Source organism: Podarcis melisellensis (genome assembly GCF_964234715.1).
Source record: "Podarcis melisellensis genome assembly, chromosome: 1".
NCBI classification, from domain to species: Eukaryota; Metazoa; Chordata; class Lepidosauria; order Squamata; family Lacertidae; genus Podarcis; species Podarcis melisellensis.
Genome location: NC_138528.1, coordinates 109422999 through 109439469, shown reverse-complemented (window position 1 = coordinate 109439469; position 16471 = coordinate 109422999). Strand labels below are relative to the sequence as shown.

Here is a 16471-nt window from a genome sequence, read left to right as displayed (position 1 = left end):
TGAGTTTAAGGAGAATGGAAACTTAATGCAACCACATAGAGGAGCTGGTTGTTGTGGTTGCTGCTGCTGTGTCCTGTGGACCCCTTACTCAAAATACTCTCAGAAGTCTTGGGTATTTTTAGATCCTAAGTTCCTGGAAAATATGGAAGAGGCATGCGTTTATAACATCTGAATCTGATGGGCATCTTTCTGTTAATTAATTTTATAATGAATGATTTTAGAGTGTTGTTTGTGCTGTACATTTGTACTGTTTTATTGTTGTTAGCCGCCCTGAGCCCGGCTTCGGCTGGGGAGGGCGGGATATAAATAAAATTTATTATTATTATTATTAGTAGTAGTAGTAGTAGTAGTAAGGAAGCATCTGCATCTGTGTAAGATAGGACACCTGCAAATAGGCAGAAAGAAAGTGATGAATTCTGTGGACAGAATGTGCTTGGCAATGTCTGCAACCTTGTCTGTATCACAGACTTCGACGACTGCAAGACGTGGGGCATTTGTGACCAAGTGTGCGAAGACCGCGTTGGCCACCATCGGTGTCACTGTGCAGAAGGTTACGTCTTGGAGCATCACCGCCACTGCCGAGCCAATACCTCATGTAAGCCAGTAGCTCTGGGAGCTGATCTTTCTCCCTTGAGCAATGCTTTGAAAGCTAACATTATCTTGTCATCTCACAGGTGCTTGAAAGGAAAGCCGATTATATGCTTGTGATAAATGGAATGCCCTTGAGTGTAATGCAAAGATGCTTAAAGTTTTGCAAGGCCTCCCAGCACTTTGCTGTCACTGCCTGCACCATTTATTTACCTATTAGCCAGTTGTTGCTGGAAGACCAGGCAGCAAGTCCCCCCAGTATCCTTCACCAAGTAATGAAAACAAACACCCTCCCCCGCCTTGAAGGATTTCTAAGTGCCATTGATTTAGATGGGAGAGGTTTAAACAAGACCATAGCTCAGTGGCCGAACTTATGGTTTGCATGCAGAAGGTTCCACATTCCATTATTATATCTCCAGAAAGAAATTCTAGTGTGAGCTAGATGCACCAGTTGTATGTGGCAGCTTTCTTAAATGTGCATTTATCTCCACAACAGAAATTGGTGATGCTTAAAAGTGCTTTAAATTGGGCAGGTTTGCACACAATGCACATATTTTTATGGTATGAAAGTTGTCAAAGAGAAACAAATAATTTTTGCCTGGCACTTTAAATATGTGTACTAGTTCATCTTCTCCCAGAGAACGAGACCCAGTTTACATGTTACACCAGTTATGTGACTTCTTCCACAGTGTGTAACCATATGGGCACTTCTGCGATATAGCTAGTTACCTGTATGAATTGATGGTCGTGGGATTAGGTCTTGGTTGTATATTGACCTAAGAAACAATAGAAAATGAAAAATGTTCGGAATAGGGCTATGATACGAACCACATGAATACCTGTTCATACAAGCAGATAACTGTATAGACCATTATCCAGATAATCTGGGAATCATGACTCTCTGTTTCATGTGTAAATTGGGCCTTAATATTGGGGTTGCCGTAGAGAACTAGATTCTAGAAAATGTATAGAATAGGTATGCCCGTAACGTAATATTTTATAGGCTGGTGGTACACACAGTTGTCACAGTTAACTGTTGGTCGTTACCCACCCTTTCTGTAATTTTCTAGCTAATGCCCAACTGCACAAGAAATGGCACATTAATGCTATCTGTTCTTTCAGCTGGAGTTGCCTCAGTTATTTTTTCTAATGGCCGTGATTTGCTGGTTGGAGATGTTCATGGACGCAGTTTTCAGACTCTAGTCCGATCCCGGAACCGTGGAGTCGCCGTCGGTGTGGACTTTCATTTTCAGCTGCGTAGAGTATTTTGGACAGATACAGTGCAAGATAAGGTAGGTTGAAATGTCGAGCAAAATGGCATTTTTGGAGCAGAGGGATCCAAGAGCAGGATGTGTTGATAACTTTTCATTTCTCGGAACAGATGCAGGGCCCTCCTTTGTTTCCCAACAAAAACGAACTTTGAGATGGTTTTATGATAATGACCGCACTTGCGAGCTATGCTCTTACATGTGATTTATCAAACAAAGCATGCTATTATGCTATGGTACTATCTTGAGCAACTCTTAATATGATTGGAAATGGAGTCCAAAAACCTAATTAAGAGAAATAGTAGACATTCTTTCAAAACTGAGTGTATTTTTTCCTTTGCAATTTCTTGAAACTTGATCATTTAAAATGTGAAAGTACTGTGTTCTCTGAGGAGATAAAAATCAAATATTCCTCAAGTATATTACAGATAATTGAGCTCTAGGTAAGAAATATTGACAGTGTGTTGTGCTATGGGCCAATATTTTATTCCATTGCTTTTATGCATTGCTTATATTAAGTTCATATAATCCAAAAGGTGTATTCAGCTTCAAATCCAAATGGTTCAAGAGTAATTACTTTAACAAAAAACTATATTTGGGAGCAGAAAGGATTTGTCTCTCAGAAGAAATTGGTTAGTAGTGATATGGAGAACATTTGCCTTCATCTGTAGCCCATTCTCTGCATCCCCTAGATCAAGGGCTCCCAATCTGTGGTCCACAAACTTCACTCCGATGGTCCATGACATGTCTGTGCATTTGTGGTTGAAGATGGAAGATGGCACATCCATCACAATCAGACTTCATATTGATTTTTAATTGTATTTTTCTTCTTTTGTTTTTTATATCGTGTTGTATTTTATTCTGTTCTTGTATTGAATTCTATGGAACTCAAATTGCTTTACAATAAAATACAGTATATAAGAAATAAAAGAATCATACAGTGAAATACAGTGAAAACCACACAGCATCTAATACACACATTACAATTGCTGCAACAGGCAGAAAAATAATTTAAGGGATCTGCCAGGACTCAACAAGACCTCACCATTGTAATTCAAACTTTACTTTCAGGTTTTTTCAGTTGGCATTGATGGCTCAGAAATCCATGAAGTTTTAAATGTTTCTGTCGACACACCTGAAAACCTAGCTGTGGACTGGATTAACAACAAGCTCTATATAGTAGAAACCAGTGTCAACAGAATTGATATGGTAAATTTGGATGGAACTAATCGAGTAACTCTTATTGCTGAAAGCTTGGGAAACCCTAGAGGAATAGCTGTCGATCCTACTGTTGGGTAAGTTATAATGCTGAATTAAACAGAATCCCTTCTGTTTGTAAACTGTATAAAGTTTTTGAAATATCATGGACTGTGGAATAAATAGGAACGGATGATGGTATAGAGCTTTCAGCTCTGTGTTCTCTTCCTCTTGCAGAATTGCATTATTTTGCTTTACATTCCTTTGTTCACTGCTGAAACAACTGTGTTCCGGAGCAGCAGTACAAGAGTTGTGATAGGAACATTTTGCTGAATCCAAGAGAAGAGGAAGAAATATGGTGCAACTCACTGTGTTTATGTCTGTGGCAGGAGATGGCAGGCACCTTCTTAGTACAGTGGTACCTCTGGTTACGTACTTAATTCGTTCTGGAGATCCGTTCTTAACCTGAAACTGTTCTTAACCTGAGACACCACTTTAGCTAATGGGGCCTCCCACTGCTGCCGCGCCACTGGAGCACGATTTCTGTTCTCATCCTGAAGCAAAGTTCTTAACCCGAGGTACTTTTTCTGGGTTAGCGGAGTCTGTAACCTGAAACGGATGTAACCCGAGGTACCACTGTACTTGCTGCAGAATCTGTGCCTGGGAAAGATGGGTGTGAACATAAAAATGGAGATAGTGATAATTAGTTATCTCTCACATCAACATGCAGACCATGCATTCAAAGAACGTGGCTTCCCTGAAAGAATCATGGGGTCCATAGTTTACCCTTCACAGAGATACAGTTCCCACCACTCATGGAAAAACTAGAGTTCCCAGGATTCTTTGGAGGAAGCCATGAACTTCAAAGGTATGGTGTGTATGTGACCTTACTTAGAAATGTCTTCTTACAAAGAGATTTAGTATAACTATACATATGTTGATGAGAAAGACAACTTAGTTGATATCTAGCTTGCTCAAGTTTAGAAGATATATCCATCTGACAGACGTATCCTTAAAGTTCTGTTGCTTTAGGCAATCTACATTAATCAACTGGTTGTAAGTAGATTGGGGCCTTGGTCTCTGTTTGCTGTAGTTAGTCCACTGTATAAGATGCTGGGAATAGTCTTCTCATTGCAGTGATTCTGCATGGGACAGAAGGCATTATTGGGGAGCTCCTCCATGCAGTTTGAGGGACTGATGTGATAAGAATTTGCATTTCTTGGTGGCTGGTGTAACACATACACTGACCCTAGTTCCTCATGTGTCCTATCCTGGCCAGTGAGCAGAACGGCTGGTCTGGTGCCACAAGACTATTTTTAGTATTTCTGTGAAGACTGAGAGGCACTCAGTGGATTTTTCTTTTCTTCTTTCCTTTTATAGTTATTTATTTTTCTCAGACTGGGATAGTCTCTCTGGTGACCCGAAAGTGGAAAGAGCCTTCATGGATGGAACAAACCGCCTAGACTTGGTTAAAACAAAATTAGGCTGGCCTGCTGGGATAACTTTGGATATTGTATCAAAGAGACTTTACTGGGTGGATAGCCGGTTTGATTACATCGAAACTGTAACTTACGATGGACTGCAGAGGTGGGAAGAAGTTTTAATCAATATTTTTAGTGGTTAATTTATTTGTACTATCGCTTGTTCCAATGATAATCTTCATAACAGTTTATGAGAATGGTGTGTTATGGATTTCCATTAAATCCACACAGATGGATAAATATTTGAAACTATATTATGAAACATCTGGGGTTTTTTAGATATTCACCACTGTCCCTGGATCTGTGAGCAGCAACAGGCCAGCTAACCTCAGATGTTCTTTGGCTGCAACTCTCACAATTCCTTACAGTTAGCCATACTAGCTTGGTCTGATGAAAGCTGTGGTCAACCAACATCTGAAGGACTCTGCTGGCAACTCCTGGGCTAAATTATTAACAGAAAAGTGATAGGCTCTCCCTGTTGCATGCATTGATAGGAGAGAATAAGAATATTGTGTTGATTTTTAGTATTTGTAGGAGTGCAGAAGGTTATTTCATCGCCCATGTCGATTTGCATATTCTTGGGTAGGGGAAGGGAATGGTTTGGGGGCTTCAAATGTTGATCCTGAGATGATTGGTAGGGGAGAGGCAGGGTATCCCTCCTGGAAACGTCAATCCCTAAATACTGTACACAACTCTGCACAACTCTGGATGCCAGGGAGTTGGCACCCACACAGCGCCTTCCGTCCCATTTGCTCCTTTTGTTTACAGCGGAGAACTTAATTTTAAAGTCCTATCTTCGTTTTTCCTTGTAATCTGGACTTTTCAAGGTCATTTGTGAACCAAGAACGCAAATAGAATACTCTCCCCCACCTTTAAGATAAAAAGCCTGTTACTTATTGCTGCCTGGAGCTTCAGATGTAACATTCCTTCCAGAGAAGAACAGTATCTAGTTTATTAATATAAAAGTAAATGAGATGCTTCAGTATAAGCAGCATACTTAAGATAACATTAAAAAAATGCACTTTTAAGCAAGAGTTTCGATTCGTTTGGATATAGTACAGCAGCAGTTCTTCTGACACATACAGTTAAAGCACACACCCAAATGCACATTTAAAGCACACAGCTCCCCCCCCCCCCCAGAATTCTGGGAACTGTAGTTTGGTAAGGATGTTGAGAGATTTAGCTCTGTGAGGGAGAAACTGCACTCCCCAGGATCCTTTGGGGGAAGTCACATACTTCAAATGTATGGCAGATGTGCTTAAAATGTTGGGTGTGAATCAGCCAATAGCCTTGCTTCATAATTAATGCCGCAATCAATTCCAAAGTCCATTAAGGCTATCAATAGCTACTAGTCCTGATGGTTGTGTTCACTCTCATCAGATGTCAAGGAAATAAACTAACTATCTGACTTTTAGAAGCCACTTGAAGGCAGGCCTGCATTGGGAAATTTTTAATGTCTGATCTTTTACAATTTTAAAAAATATGTGCTGTAAGCCGCCCAGGGTGGCTGGGGAAACCCAGCCAGATGGGCGGGGTATAAATAATAAAATTATTATTATCATGAACCGTTGCTGAGAATTGTAGGCATACAATTGTGTGCCATTGTGTGCAGGTTCTGCTTGTGTGTTCCCCATAGTCTTCTTTTTCGACACTGTGAGAACAGGATACAGAACTGCATGAGCCTTTAATCTGATCCAGTAAAGCAGTTAAATTGGTTTTTTTGGTTTGAGCCCTTTAATTTCTTCCTTATCTTTTTTTAAAAGCTCATCTAGTTGACCACCCCCTTATAACCCTTCCTTGATGTCCTGTTCCGTCTTTTCAATTTTACATCATCCCAATATTTTTCTCCTCTATGATTTTTCTTTGACCCTCAGTGTGCGTATTTGTTTATGATTCCACAAGTCAGTTGCTAAATCCCTTGTGAAACCACCTTAACCAGAGATGGAATGTAATATTGATCTTGCCTGACTATAAGTCTTCATTTTCAGATTTTGTTAATGAAAAATAATTCTTTCTGACTCACAAACAGGAGAACAATAGCTCACGGAGGCTCCTTGATTCCTCATCCTTACGGAATAAGCCTTTTTGAACACAGTGTGTATTTTACTGACTGGACAAAGATGGCGGTGATGAAAGCTAATAAATTTGAGGATTCTAACCCACAAGTTATTTATCAGTCTTCCTTGCGTCCGTACGGAGTGACAGTCTATCATGCTCTCAGGCAGCCCTATGGTAAGTCAAATGAGGGAGCCATAGGGAAGTAGCCTCTTTAAAATGGCTGAAGCTGCAATTGGATGCCGTAGATTTGGCTATTAGTTGTGATAACTGTGTTGTACGAAAGCTTGGCATGGGTGAGCTTTATTCCCTGGAAGCTTTCAAAGAATAAAATACTGATGTAAGGCATGTCTGGCTAAACTGCAGCCTTACCATTGACCATGCCATCTGTGACGGATAGGACTTGGAGGCCCTTGGGCTCCCCATCTCCGACGTAACAGAATCTTTGCACTTGTAAGGGAAGAAGGAGCCCAATGAATATTACAACAGCATGCAGGACAAGAGATACTTCATGCATCTAGCAGTTTGGGCTGCATGTGAGCTGTTCTCCTTGTTGGTCTGGTCGCATCCTTGATGTCAAAGGGAGCAGTACTGTCAGCTCTGACATCACTGCACACTTGAGGGACTGTGGTGATAGATCTCCAGGAGACTTAATTTCAGGCATCCTGTCAGCTCTCACACCACAGCATAACAAAATAAAAAAATCCCTTCCAGTAGCACCTTAGAGACCAACTAAGTTTGTTCTTGGTATGAGCTTTCGTGTGCACGTACACTATCTGAAGAAGTGTGCATGCACATGAAAGCTCATACCAATAACAAACTTAGTTGGTCTCTAAGGTGCTAATGGAAGGAATTATTTTATTTTATTTTCGACTACCTACCTGTAACATCACAGCATACTTATTTACGGGTTGGCAGCTGGGATATTAATTATAAGCACCCTGTCCTATCTTGCAAGTGATAAGTATTGTTAAAGCTGGCAGTGCTGATAATCTTTTGGGAAGGTCTGTGTATGGCATATCCCTTTACAAGAGGATTTCTAGGCCTCAGCCAGCCTCTGAAGTATATTTTGGCATGGAGAGAGAGAGTGTGTGTGTATGTTATATATTTCTCCGATGAAAATCGGGACATCCTATTCCATAATAATAATAATCTGATTATAGTCTGCCAATCTGACTGGGCGGCTTCCAACATATATAAAAACATAATAAAATATTAAACAATAAAAAACTACCCTATACAGGGCTGGTTTCAGATGTCTTCTATAGGTTGTATAAGTTACTTATCTCTATACGCTCCAACATTTCTCCAGTGAAAATAGGGACATTCTAAGGAAAAGCGGGACATTCCAGGATCAAATCAGAAACTGGGGCAGCTTTGGTAAATCCGGAACTGTCCCTGGAAAATAGGGACACTTGGAGAGTCTGGTGTGTGTGTGTGTGCAATTTTCTTTTCTTTTTTAAAGCATACTGTTCTAACTACTCTTAAAGGGGAGAGCGGCATTTCCTTATTAGCTGGAATGAATGAATTTCAGATGAATTAGGTGTGAGACAGCCTCTGATCCAAGAAGTTAAGCAATTCCAGTCCCATTGTTTTCAATAGGAGAGAGGAATGCTTTTAGTTTTCCCTTTTAAATCAGTGAGACTTAAATGTACTTGATATATAGAAAGAATAACTCCTTTGGAAAAAAATTAATAAGCCAAAATCTGTGAGTCTGCAATATGCCGAGAATCGGTTCAGAAATGCTTAGACGGTTGGGAAATTTGAACAGATTTAATAGGAGTTGACCATGTAAAATGTGTTATAGGAGGTACTCAACATCAGTAGAGGAAAGCTGATATTTTGTCCCTAATGTTTTCATGCACTTAGGTAAAAAGTACCAATGAAATTAAAAACATCATGAAAACCTAACATTTGATTTAGTTTGGTAAGGCTGTAACCGTATTATTTTTTTCCAGTAAGAAACCCTTGTGGTAGCAATAATGGAGGGTGTGAGCAGATCTGTGTTCTCAGTCACAAAACAGATAATGATGGTCTTGGCTATCGTTGCAAATGCATGTTGGGCTTTGACTTGCATGCTGACGGACGACGCTGCATTGGTAAGGACTCATGCTGACTCTCTTAAGTAATGCTTGAATGGATGGCTGTATTGCTAGCTGGCTTTTCAGTTTCAGTGTGTGCAATCCTCACAGCTGCTGTGCACCATTATGTAGCAGAGTGCATGTGGGACTACTCGCATCTCCCCATAGGGGTGTTGTGCATGTTTCCTATGCTTGCCCAAAGTATTCCACGTGGTGGGAACTGTTGTGTTTCAAAGATAGTCCCATATCTGCAGCCCATCCCAGTTCCTTGGCTTGCATCCTGCATATACTTCTCATTTCAGAAATGATTTGGGCGTGCAATTGGGTTCTGTTGTGATCTAGAGCAGGCAAAGTTCTATTGCTGGGTTTAGCCCTTATTTTTTTTATTTTATCACATTTATATTCCATCTTTCTTTCATCACAAATCTCACAACATAGGTTTTTTAGACAGTTTCTGATGGAGGCATTGCCCAGCTGAAGGCCTGCTTAGTTGACAGCATCATATGCCTTTAGATTGGGCACTTGTTTAAGTTTATATACATGCTTTGTTGTAATTGTCTGTTCTCCACTTTTCATTTTTAATTGAGTTCGTCTTGTCTGGTAGATGTTCTTGCATGGATATTTTCTCCTCCTCTCAGTTATGTTTTTGAAAGCATTAACTTCAACTAACTATTATTTTAGGATCATTGGAGCCTTGAAGTAAGGAAGCTGATTTTTTGTGTTCTTTCCCCTAACAGCTGTGCAGCAGTTTCTGCTCTTCTCATCCCAGCTAGCTGTTCGTGGAATCCCATTCAATCTTTCCACCCAGGAAGATGTGATCATCCCTGTGACAGGGACCCCTTCCTATTTTGTTGGGATTGACTTCTACGCCCAGGAGGATACCATCTTCTATTCTGATACCATTAAGGACATAATTTATAAACAAAAAACAGATGGGACAGGTAAGATGCAAGTCTCTCTGTTTTGATTTCCTCCTCTGCCTATCTTAGCATCTTGAACTGAGCAGGAAAAAATGGGTAATAATTGCTTTTGATCCCATTGATTCAGGCTACAAAGCAAAACTGCTGTTTTGAAAGAGCAAAAAATAGCTCATCTCTATAGACTGTCTTAAATAGAATAAAACTGCTGGCCCATATAGCCCCATACTGTCTGCGTTGATTGGGAGCTGCTTTTCAAGGCTCTTAGGCAGGGGTCAGTAAACTTTTTTGGCAGGGGGCTGGTCCACTGTGGAAGTTGCCATAATTTGCATGTTCATCAGGAATGGAGCAGTATTCACTATCATTATTATTAGTCTGCAAATGCTATGCTGTTGTCTGCATTGGTTTTGATGTTGCCCTTCCCCTGGAATTAATTAATTAGGTTAGTTCTGGCCATAGCAAATAGGTTCTATAACATAGGTTTTGGTGGAAACCAAACTGTAGCAGAACGGAAGCAGCGTTGATTGCAATGAACACAGGATGCAATAGAAATCTACTGCTTACTTCCCCATCCACTGGCCATTCACTTTGGGGATTGCAGAGGGGAAGTGGTTAAACAAATAGTTAACCATTTATCATATAACGGTTACAGATAGGTAGCCGTGTTGGTCTGCCATAGTCAAAACAAAAAAAAATCCTTCCAGTAGCACCTTAAAGACCAACTAAGTCAGTTCTTGGTATGAGCTTTCGTGTGCATGCACGAAAGAAGAAGTGTGAAGAAGTGTGCATGCACACGAAAGCTCATACCAAGAACTGACTTAGTTGGTCTTTAAGGTGCTACTGGAAGGAATTTTTTTGTTTTATCATATAACATTTAAATAGAAAGTTCCCCATTCCCCTTTTGATAAATTTTATGTCCATTTTATATGAACACCAGGCAGGGAAATCCTTGTAGCCAACAGAGTGGAAGGAGTTGAAGACTTGGCTTTTGATTGGATCTCCAAGAATATCTACTGGACGGACCCTCCGTATAGGAGTATTAGTGTCATGAGATTGGCTGATAAATCGAGAAGAGCTATAGTTCAGAATCTGAATAACCCTCGTTCAATAGTGGTTCATCCTGTTATTGGGTAAGTCTCAGCACTCAGCTGTGTGTTCAGAAATATAACAAGGTAAAGCCCTTCTGTGATGCTGCTGTGTTAGAATGCAGGCAGTGCATCATGTGCTAGAATGCTCTTCTGTGTCAAAGGTCCCCTGTCTGGAAACTTGAATGCTATAGAAACAATTTCTACTGTAACCTGTTTTTCCACATGCAGGATTGCTATTAAAAATGTGGGTATTCAACCATGCCATTCCACCACCTCCATTCTGAAGTGATACCAGGTCCAGGAGGGCTGTACCACGTGATATTTCAGAAACTGTAGATTGACTCCCAACTTTTTTTTTAAAACTACTGTTTGTGTGTGTTTTAAGAGCCATGTGGTTTTGTATTTCAAAAATACTTCTTGCTGTTTTCAGTCCAGGAGCCTCCTTTTCCCATCTCAGATATCTTCCCCTTGTTCAGGCATCCCTCCCCCTCCGCCTTGTTGTCCTGGCACCAGTTACAACATCCAGAGCAAAACGCAAGGTGGTACAGAATCAACACAAAAGGGGTATTCAGCAGAATTATCTATTAAAAAACCAAGAAGCGTTTGTTCTGTGCTCTTTCTTTGGATTGGAACAGAACTCACTGCAGCGTAAGAGTTCCTGTTATCTCCATGGTGTTATCTTTATAAATAACTCTCTTGGAGGAGTGTTAGAGCATGTCTTTCACTTACCTAGTCTCTGATACTCCGTTCTGAGGGCCAAATCCCAGCCTGATGTTTTTGCTTTGTAGAGGAAAAAGAATGCAAAGTCCATGCGGAGGTTATTATCGTGGTTATGCGTACTGCCTCTGATGATGGGGGCTCCCTCTCCTGGCACTTGGTTATGCAGCTGGAGTCAGTTCCCATGATCTCTGGGCGAGAGGCTAATTTAAACCTTCTGTGAATGTCTTGTAACTTTGATTATACTATGGAAAAATCTTCCTCCTATCTATTTTCTTATTTCCATATTGTTAACTGTTGACAGATCTGTAACAAGAAGCCATAATATTTTTATTTATTGCTGTTTCTCCATAATGGATGGGGGAGGGAATGCTCCAGTTCTTAGCAATATGGCTGGCACTTGCTTCTCTATTGAGTTAAACGTTTGTTTTGGTGAAAACTAGTCACCACTACTACTGTTACTATTATTATTTAGGGTCAAGTTATCCCTAGGTAATTTTCCGTGGATTTCCCCTTGCAGCACACTGCACTTCCCTCCCAAAATACCCCGCAGGGTCACAGTGCCCTTTGGAACATCATGGGAAATGGCACTGCGGGGGGGGGGGGCATAAGGGGAAATTGCCTGCCAATCCCTTCCTCCAGTGTAGTGCCTCGTGAAATCCACTTAAGGGAAATCTGAATCCAATCCATTATTATCCTTTTATTTAGTGAGTGAGTGAGTGTTGAGTTGAGTTCAGTTTGTTTTTAAATTTGTTTCCTCTATAAGCGATAGCAAGAACAAATGTCAGAACATAGTAGGTACTATGTCTAAAAGACCGTTTTTAGTTTGGGGGTTGGGTTTTTATTGCACTGCAGGTGACAGGCCGGGGAGAAATAGCAACATTTTGATGACTATTTCTAGTTTCAGTGCATTTTATTTTTATTTCCAGATACATATTTTGGACGGACTGGTTCCGGCCTGCTAAGATCATGAGAGCATGGAGTGATGGATCACACGCCTTACCAATTGTGAACACAACACTTGGCTGGCCTAACGGCTTAGCTATTGATTGGAGGTAAGAAATCAAATCAAAACAAGGATTTTTTTTAAAGCAGATATTATACAACCAGCAGACATTGCAGAAATAATCTTTACACTACATCAAATGCAACATCAAAAGGACCATTTCTTCCAGAATGCCGATAGGCAAGTCATTTTCTTGCAAACTACAGATGCTTTTAGTTTGTCACCAAAAGTTGAAATACTTTAGATGGTAGGGAAGTAAGTTATGAAATGCCATTCCGAACAACAGATTTAAGTTTTCAATTACGGCTGGGCTGAAAGGGTGGGAGAGGGTACCTTAGCCAAAGCTTTGATCTGTAGTGAAAGGCACCTTTTCCCCCCAGTGTTCTCCCTGCCTCAAGGAGAACTTTGAAAGGAGATTGAAATGGTTCACACCTCCAAAGTGAGGGCATTGCTGAGCCAGAAAGCATTACCCTCATTCTGGATTGACTTATGCAACTGATCCAACTCTGAATGGCTGTATGGAATCATTTTATTATTGTTTTATTAAATTTGTACATCGCCCTTTATCTGAAGATCTCAGGGCAGTTCATAGCATAAAAGTAAAAGCACAAAATACATTAAAAAAAACAAGACCAAAACAAACCCATATCCCCCCAAAAAACACATTTAAAAGGACATTTGTTGTGTGGGCCCCAACTGACAGGAAAGGCATCCCAGGAAGAAGCCTCATTTGAAAGGGGTGCAGCGAAAACAGTGAGGGGACTTGTGGAAGGCGGATTCTGGAACATTTCATCCTCCTCAAAATACTAATTTTGCACCGGATGTTTATGGCGCAGAAACCTCCATTGAGATGAATAACAGTTAGATGGGAATTATTTACAGAGGAATATTACCTTCCACCTGCATGTCTCCGCAGGCAAACTACTTTCCTGTAAAAATTCAAATAAAACTCTCATTTCTTTCAGTTCTTTAAGGCTTTACTGGGTGGATGCCTTCTTTGATAAGATTGAACACAGTACCTTTGATGGGCTGGACAGGAAGACACTGGAACGAATTAATCAGATGACACATCCGTTTGGTCTCACTATCTTTGGAGGTCAGTATCTATGTTGAGTCCACAAAGTCTCTCATGGTATGAAAGCCTTTTGGAATATAGTAGGTTGCAATGCATTGAAATGCAGGTTTTCTTGCAAAAGGATTGTTTACAACAGGGGTGGGGAACTGGTGGCCTTGCAGGTGTTGTTGTGACTCCGACTTCCACCAGCCCCAGTCAGCATGTCCCAAAGTGTAAGGGATGGTGGGAGTTCAGGTTCCCATATCTCCGGTTTATGAGGTTTCACTTCTTCATTTGCTTTTGAAATACACATGCAAACAGAAAATGCAGGTTTAAGCCTTGTATCTGACTCTCTTGACATTGCAAGTGCAGCTTCGGTCATTTTCTGTCTGATTTCCAGTATGTTGTTGTTGGTTGGTTGGTTGGGTTTGTTTGTTTTTAATGAGGGAAATAATGTTGGTTCTGAAACTCCGTGCTGTAAAAGCTGTTGTTGTTGCTTGCTCATATCACCAAATGTGAACAATGCCATTCACCATGGCCTCTTTCTGGAGCAAGTATGTGGAGAAATAGACTGAACCTCACATCACACATTCTTTTCATGCTGCATCACCCAACTCCCCATTTTAAATTCTACAATGGGCCAGAGATCACTTTTGCAGTATGGATAGAAGAGAATAAGAGTTTGGATTTGCTATCCCGCTTTATCACTACCCGAAGGAGTCTCAAAGCAGCCAACATTCTCCTTTCCCTTCCTCTCCCACAACAAACACTCTGTGAGGTGAGTGGGGCTGAGAGACTTCAGAGAAGTGTGACTAGCCCAAGGTCACCCAGCAGCTGCATGTGGAGGAGCGGAGATGCGAACCCAGTTCACCAGATTATGAGTCTACCACTCTTAACCACTGCACCACACTGGCTCTCACTAATTCTGAGGAAGAGTTGAGAATTGACTAGCACCCTAACTTCCCTAAGTGGAGATCGGCTTAATGGAACAAGGCTTTCTTGCCTTCCCCTTCTCTGTACTGCACTTCCAGTTTGTTCCTTCCAGTTGGGGGAACCTCTAGAACAGCATGTGGTGGTGGTGGTGGGGCTGCAGCAGAAAAAGTGGAATCAATAAAAACCCCACCCACCCCCACAAACACGGCTCACAGCCAGTTGGATCCAAACCAGTACATATGCCCAGTCAGCTTTGGCATGTGAGCATTCCTGTTGTTCATATATAATAATAACCTCTGTGATGTTTTGGTTTTTTGGTTGGGTGTTGCAGGTTATGCATATTTCACTGACTGGAGACTTGGTGGAATAGTTCGGGTCCGAAAGTCTGATGGAGGAGAAATGACTATTATTAGGAGGGGAATCAATAATATCATGCACGTGAAAGCATATAATGCTCAGTCTCAAATAGGTAAGCTTATCTATTGTACTTTTTCAAGGATGTATGTCGAAGCATCTTGATTTGCAGTAGCATTATCCGTTCAACTCCTTTAAACATTTTCACAGATTCCCAAGTTTTTGCCCTTCCATTTTCAACTTTTACCTTTTGTGTCTCAGGAACCTTTTCCTTCATCGGGAAAGGGGGTGTTTTGTAAGTGTTTCCGTAGTGTTGCAAATCTTCCGAATTAATCTTTCATTGTGTTTTCGAAGGCAATAACTACTGTAACAGAGCAACAAATCCCAATGGAGACTGCAGCCATTTCTGCTTCCCAGTGCCCAATTTTCAGCGGGTTTGTGGCTGCCCCTATGGAATGAAACTGAGCTCTAACCAGTTGACCTGTGTGGAAGACCCATCCAACGAGCCTCCCACTTTACAGTGTGGTTCATACTCCTTTTCCTGTGGCAATGGCAGGTGTGTACCCAGGTACTATCGATGTGATGGTGTGGATGATTGCCACGACAACAGCGATGAACAGAACTGTGGATCCCTCAGTAAGTATTGTTTGTATTCCCCCCAAATGTCACTTCTTTCCTTCAAAAATTACTCAGTTGCAGTCCACCTATTGCAACAAATTGGAGAACATAGTGTAAGCCTTCAATACCATTTATTATTTTTTAAAAATTAGTTTTTATTAATGATTTTTTTGTGTTACAAAACAGATAAACAGGGAAAGGTGCATCTATTGTCTCTACTTTTGATCCATAGTGTTTTTGTTTACATTTAGTGAGAGACAATTTTGTCATAGACTTCTTGTAGTTGGGGGAAAAGAGAGCTTGCATTCTTAGTAAAAATAAATAAATAGATAAACAAAGGGCCTACCCACACAATGCTGACACAAACCCTTACACCAGTAATAGGCAATAGAATGAAATGCCATTTACAGTGATGCCTCAGGTTAAGTACTTAATTCGTTGCGGAGGTCCGTACTAAACCTGAAACTGTTCTTAACCTGAAGACCACTTTAGCTAATGGGGCCTCCTGCTGCCGCACCACCGGAGGACGATTTCTGTTCTCATCCTGAAGCAAAGTACTTAACCTGAAGCACTATTTCTGGGTTAGCGGAGTCTGTAACCTGAAGCGCATGTAACCTGAAGTGTATGTAACCTGAGGTACCACTGTATGTTACTCAGACCTAAAGGGTTTTCTCCCCCTCACCCCCCAAGTTGTGTTTTTACATTGAGTGGAACATCTTTGTGTGGTAGCCAGGAAGGCTGGTTTTGGTAGCATTATAACTCAAATCTTCTCGACATTTTTTTCTCTCGTTTAGACAATTCTTGTGCTTCGTCAGCCTTTACTTGCAGAAATGGCCAGTGCATTCCTAACCGGTGGCGATGCGATAAGCACAACGACTGTCTCGATAGTAGCGATGAGCAGCACTGCCCCACGCAGGGCCCCACTTCCTGCCCGGAAGCCTTGTTCACCTGTGACAACAGCAGGTGCATTCCCAGAATCTGGCTGTGCGATACGGACAATGACTGCGGTGACGGATCAGATGAAAAAAACTGCAGTAAGCATTCAGCGCTGTGCTTAGTCTTTCTCAGCAATCTGCTTCTTCAACAACAGCCCAAAACCTCTCCTGCCTTTTAA

The 16471-nt window shown here is 41.1% G+C and overlaps 1 protein-coding gene across 2 annotated transcripts in view; it reads left to right on the top strand.

The window, feature by feature from the left end:
- Window positions 1–16471, top strand: part of LRP2 (LDL receptor related protein 2) — a 141334-nt gene that overhangs the window by 48136 nt on the left and 76727 nt on the right. For both annotated transcript variants that reach the window (XM_081924070.1, XM_081924071.1), the window contains exons 10-22: window positions 467–595; window positions 1711–1880; window positions 2928–3151; window positions 4434–4640; window positions 6564–6766; window positions 8548–8688; window positions 9408–9611; window positions 10525–10717; window positions 12322–12447; window positions 13364–13494; window positions 14717–14854; window positions 15094–15375; window positions 16152–16391. In XM_081924070.1, coding sequence (XP_081780196.1) covers window positions 467–595; window positions 1711–1880; window positions 2928–3151; window positions 4434–4640; window positions 6564–6766; window positions 8548–8688; window positions 9408–9611; window positions 10525–10717; window positions 12322–12447; window positions 13364–13494; window positions 14717–14854; window positions 15094–15375; window positions 16152–16391 — 2388 coding nt within the window. The remainder of the gene's footprint in view (window positions 1–466; window positions 596–1710; window positions 1881–2927; window positions 3152–4433; window positions 4641–6563; window positions 6767–8547; window positions 8689–9407; window positions 9612–10524; window positions 10718–12321; window positions 12448–13363; window positions 13495–14716; window positions 14855–15093; window positions 15376–16151; window positions 16392–16471) is intronic.